Here is a 6,000-nt window from a genome sequence, read left to right as displayed (position 1 = left end):
CTCTCAGAAAATTGTTGCAGTTGCAAATATTTTGGTACTCACATGTTCATTTCTTTGGTTTGCGTTAGGGATACGAGTTAGAGAGATCAGTTAGGGATTTTCAGTTAGGAACTTCAGTTAGTGATATCAGTTTGAGAGAAGCAGTTTAGTCAGTTAGGACCAGAATTGTGTTAAGGAAGAGTAATAAAGAGATAGAGAATAAGATAAGAAAAGGACAAGTCTTGTATGGTTTATGTGTTTATGATTGGAAAGAGTTAGAAGTGATAAGAAAGAAATAAATACCTTGATTAAAATAACTCTACCTGACCAATTATAAATGTTATCAAAGCATAGTTTAATGAATAAAATGAGACCTTCCATGATTTACTTTATATGATTTATTTCTAAACACATAAATAACCATTGTTATATTAGATAACACTGATCTATTCGTCATATGTGATATAGTGAGGAACAAATCCTCTGGTGGCAGCGGAAAAAAGTGAAAATTAAATGTCATGCCTGAAAGTGAACCTGGGTGTGTAGAAGAACAAACAGGGGAACTGGGTGTGTGTGACATTATTACTTTTTTTCTTTTTTGTTATATGACTACAGGATCGTAACTTTAATCAGCATCAAAATTAATTAATTAATTAATTAAAAATGTCTTGGGGCAAAAAACATTTATCATTCAGTCTTTCTCCTTCTTTATGTTTCTCCCAGTCAAGCCTCATAAGGGGGGAATGCTCACCAGTCTCCCTGGTCTGGGAGGATATAGGTCTAGTCACTTCCTCTGAGAGGTTGCACACACTCTCTGTTACCGGCCAGATTTGGGTTTCGGTTTTCCGGCAAGGAATCAGGCATAGACGCAATAGCTGAATCAAAGGCTCAGTTTTATTTGGGTAAATAAAAGGTCAGCTGGGACTTCTCTTAAAAGCAGAGAGGATCCCGAAAATACAGTGTATATATGCTTTATAATGATACAAAGAGTCATAAAATGCTACAATTCTATTGGTCATTTGTACCCCAAGTTTGCATCCAGTCCCTCATTGGGCAGTGATGCCAACTATGCTGATCCATTGGTTCCCTATAAATATGTAGATTGTGTGCGTATGTGTCCTTGGCCTATGACCAAGATGCTCCTGAATGTCTGGGGAAAGAATCTTATCTTTTGGTATGTTTATGTGTAGCCTTCCTGGGCCCTGATATATGCCTTTCACTCTTTGGCTCTTTGGCTCCCTGGTGTGAATGTTTTGGCCTGTCATGGCTGGTTTCCTCCTGCCTGCATTCCAGGACCAGGCCATCTGCCAGGTCAAAAGGAGGATAGGCAAAACAAAGGCATTCCATACGATATGTGAATATTCCTCTATTTGCCTGAGCTATGTGTGAATGTTCCTGGGCCTAATTTCTCTGACAACAATAAAATGGCTGAATCTAAATCAGCACCTGGCCTTATCGCTGAAGCAACATTTGGGGTGGCACACATGGTAGCACAAAGAGGAGTAAAATAATTCAAGCAATTAAACTTGAAACAATCAAAAGTACAATCCCCATCAAGATTATGCATATAATCCTCCTTGTTGGAGCAGTATCATGTGAAGAGCAAGCCTGTGTTCCACAGAGTCCAAGATATGCAAGGAAAAGAAACCTTATCATTTTTATTAATTTCACTAAATCCCTTTGTCCTGTAATCTAAAGAGAAGTCGAAGATCTTCCAGCCCAGTCACTGTCCAGTGACCCCCCCCCTGTGGTTGACTCCATCATTTTCTTTTCCAGCTCCATGGTGTGAATGGTTTTGCCTGTCATGGCTGGTTTCCTCCTGCCTGCATTCCAGGACCAAGCCATCTGCCAGTTCAAAAGGAGGATGGGCAAAACAAAGGTGTTACAATGACATTCCATACGATGTGTGAATATTCCTCTATTTGCCTGAGATATTTGTGAATGTTCCTGGGCCTAGTTTCTCTGAGGCCTGTGTTTTCTCTGCTAAGGATTATACTAAGATCTAGTTTGATTCTGCTCCAGTATCATCTCTTCATTGTTTAGGTCCTTAAGAGTTCCATATGTAAAGCAAGCCACTTCAAGTTCAAAATCATTCTGTACTTTTCCGCTCTCTGCTTGAGGCATTCATAGCTTTGTGCCAAGATGGCACCACTCAATTTCTACTTTCAGAAAAAAGACTTCAAAGAGAAGGAAATCCAGGCATCACCCGGCCTTCCTCGGTTCTCAGTCAGATTCTCTTGCTTCAGGCTTTCACTTTTCCCAGTAAAAGTCCTTTCCTCCCCCCCAAATTTGGGGTGGTCGAAACCAAATGGTCCCAGTCAGGGGCCCTCCTGAAATGCAACTGATCTTGCTGCGACAAAACCCTGCCCCATGCTCTTATATTCTCAAATGACCACTTTAGCTCATGTCCTAGACTTTAGAAAAATATGCTAGGATGTGTTAGGACTAGTATTGCCCTTGGCTTGCACAAAGAATCTGTTGAGTATCTGAAAATCATGGATGTGTGCTCTTATCAGAAACAGAAGGTTATCTCTCAAGTTGCAAGAGAGAAACTAGGATCAACTAAAAGATGCTTTGGTATAGAAGTCTTCTTCAGCAAAAAGGATAGAGTGGTCGTTTGACCAGACAGGCGGGATATAAATAAATAAATAAATAAATAAATAAATAAATAAATAAATAAATAAATAAATAAATAAATAAATAAATAAATAAATAAATAAATAAATAAATAAATAAATAAATAAATAAAAGGATATCTTTTTTAAAACAGTTTAGTTTAAAATTTTAGTAGGGCAATCCTGTGATAGAGAGCCCCTGAATAAATTACATTAACCATACAGCAGGTTGCAGTATAGTTCTCACCCATGAGGATCTTAAAACTGGGGCTACATTTTGGGCCAACCTATGTAAAATTAAGTGTCCATCTGGACATGGTGCCAATAACTGAAAAGAACATGTAGGCTTTGAAAATAGTCAGAACAGTCTCAACGCCGTACACAAAAGCAATACTGACAGTCATTTATCTCTTAAATCCTATCATTTTCTTGGTTAAAATCCCTATGAAGAAAATTTACTGCTTATCATTCAGTTTCTATCTTCTACATACCTTTTTCTTTTCTTTACTATCTTGTTTCTCTAAAAGCTACTGATTAAATATAATTATTTAATTAATATTTTATTTAATTAATAATTAATATTATTCACTTTGCATTTAGTGATGGTGTAATTATTTGTTTGGTTCACATTCTAATAATAATGGACCTTATTCATGTTTTCCAAAGCAATATGTGTACCAGAGCACAATTATCCTCTTTTTTACACACTTCTTTAAATTATGCTACACATTTCTCCAAATAAATTGCACAACCGCGAATACATAAGGAAAAAAAAAACAAATGCAAAAGGATGAACTGGGAAAAATGCATTAAAAAAGGGAAAAACTGGAGAAGATGTATGCAAAAATAAGTGCAGGTTTTTGTGCACACAAGAATATATACAAACATCTATAAATGTTTTCATGCTGATTTTTTAAAAATTGGAAGCTGAAATGCAAGCAGTATAAAATAAGCCTTTTCTTGGGGAAAACGCAAAACACAGTGTGGCAAATGCATTTATACGTTCAACATATCTTTTCATGTACATGAGCTACTTAAGTTTCTATTACTTTTTGTATACACAGGGGAAGTGTACAAAGTAACATGTTTTAAGCCCATCTATTTGACATGTTTTAGAAGTATCTCTACTCACTCACCCACAGATAGAGTTTGGATGACATAACTGACATACTGAATTTTCATCTGGATATTTCCACACTAAGGTATCATTTTCACCCAAAACACCAGCAGGGCATGATTTAACACAATAAGGACCATCCATTACGTGGGCACATTTTGTACAGTTGTCTGGACCCTGTAAAAATGAAGTAAAATATGGATTGTGGAGAGGAACATGTTCTCTGTAACCAGCCCCAGTCAACAGTTTGACTGCAGCATTTTGCACCAGCTGAAGTTTCTAAACTGTATTCAAAGGCAGTCCCATGCACAGTGTGTTGCAGTGGTCCAAATGGGATCTAACTAAGGTATGTGGCACTGTAGCCAAATCGGACTTTTCAAGGAACAGGCCCAGCTGGCACACCAGGTTTAACTGTGTAGTTGCACTCCCGGTCACTGCCAAGATCTGGACTTCCAGGTTTGGAGATGAGTGAAGTAGTACAGTACTTCCAAACTCCAAGCCTGTTACTCCAGAGTGAGTTTAACCTTATCCAGTACAGATTGAACCTATTCCCGGATCTGCCTTTTGACTGACCAAGAGCACCTAAGATTTACAATGTTTTTATGTATTTCCCCTGTATTTTTTTTATTTTACATTTTCTCCATAAACTTGAATTGAGAATACCTGTGAATTTTTAGTTCTGCATTTTGTGGAAGCATGGGCAATTTCTACAAAAAAATCTGAAATGGTGGGACTTTCAACTATATAGAATATTTCTAACTGACAAATTAAGATTGCAATTCAAACATCTTGTGATTTCCCTCCCTTCTCACCAGCTTGAGCCAAACTTTAATCTCCTACATAGACTATATCACAGTTTCCCAAACACTATGGGTTAGTTATAATTTAAAACACAGTTGCCTAAATCCAATTGCTAGTCTCACCTACTATGGACCTTTGCCGGATCAACTCTATGTCAACATTTACTGAATTTCATTAATTTAATGCCTCTTTTCCAATTAGATCTAGCAAATACATTTAGTTTAGTAAGAGGTTTAGTAAGTAAAGAACCTAGCTCTTCAAATATTTTGACACTGATCGAATGCTTTTCATTTTATTCTCCTATATTATGAAGAATGTCTGAATTTTTCAGAAGCAAAGGAATGCATGGCTGACTGAGAAAGAATGTGTTCCTTGTCTATTACGTCCCAATGGTATCTGCAGTAATTAGGAACCGGTTCTTTAATATTAGGACTGGGAAGCCAGTTATTAATTTGCTGCTCCAAGCAATAATATATTATTATTATGCGCATGATGTTCCTTGGTATTATCTCCCCATATAAAAAGAGTTCCACAGCTTCCTCTCTAAGTGTCACTATTAGAAATAAAGATAGGTGAGCTTATCAAGGGACACACTCTGCACATGCTTTCACCTCATTCTACTAAAAGAGAAGCCTAGAGTGCAACTGATGTGTGTACCCCCCAAATAGAACAAAGAGGATACTCTGGACTTTGCTGGGAGTATTTTGCCCCTAGCCATATCAATTCTTCCTTGACAAGTACTTGCTCTGTTGCCCTCTGAGCATTGTAACACATATTAGTTTTTGACTGGGATATCTGTACACTGGAGCACTGAAGTAAGTTTTCATAATCATGTACACTTACTGGTCCTTTGCATGTTGGACCAAATTCAGTTGAATTTTGCACCAGGCATTCTGGATGGCATGGGAAGCACACTGAATCTTCTTCAAACTCCCGTGGCTCTCTGATTGGGACAGAAAAAGGAATGCAAGTCAAGAATAGGAACAAATCACATTCAAAACTCAGGGGTCTTCATAACACAACATCAGGCTCATTAGTGAGGCAGCTAACCATCAGGCAGAACTTTATAGGGTGTTCCAAGACCTCACAGAAGCTGCATGTCTTCTGGGGCCCTTAACCACTTGTTTCTACATGTGAATGGTTTGCAGCCCATTTCCATGCTAAGACTGAGGCCATCTTGACTCCATTAGTAAGGTAATAAGTCATTTCAAGATGTCCAACATCCTGTCTTGGCCAGTTATAGTGGTCGATTTCGGCCTGTGAAGCCTAATGGCACAGACAAGGCACTTGCAGGTCCTAAGGCCACCACCTCCCAGTCAGACCCATGCTCCTCCTGGCTTTTAAAAACAGCCAAGGAAGTGACGGTTGAATGGGCTACCTAGATCATAAAATCCTCCCTGTAGGACAGATATATGTCCTCCTGCCTAAAGGAGACAATGATGTGGCCCTTCTTAAAAAGGCCAGCTTGCTGACAGACAATTTAAATAA

At 38.1% G+C, this 6,000-nt stretch overlaps 1 protein-coding gene across 1 annotated transcript in view; it reads right to left on the bottom strand.

Moving 5' to 3' along the window:
* Positions 1 to 855: 855 nt before the first annotated feature.
* The window catches only part of LOC140707981 (epidermal growth factor receptor-like), a 91,462-nt gene continuing 86,317 nt past the window's right edge, over positions 856 to 6,000 (bottom strand). The window contains exons 14-16 of the mRNA XM_073002560.2: positions 5,356 to 5,455; positions 3,731 to 3,888; positions 856 to 1,824 (exon numbers count right to left, since the gene is read on the bottom strand). Coding sequence (XP_072858661.2) covers positions 1,782 to 1,824; positions 3,731 to 3,888; positions 5,356 to 5,455 — 301 coding nt within the window. The 3' untranslated portion in view covers positions 856 to 1,781. The remainder of the gene's footprint in view (positions 1,825 to 3,730; positions 3,889 to 5,355; positions 5,456 to 6,000) is intronic.

Source organism: Pogona vitticeps, chromosome 6 (genome assembly GCF_051106095.1).
Source record: "Pogona vitticeps strain Pit_001003342236 chromosome 6, PviZW2.1, whole genome shotgun sequence".
Classification (NCBI taxonomy): domain Eukaryota; kingdom Metazoa; phylum Chordata; class Lepidosauria; order Squamata; family Agamidae; genus Pogona; species Pogona vitticeps.
This window is presented reverse-complemented; position numbering and strand designations above follow the sequence as displayed.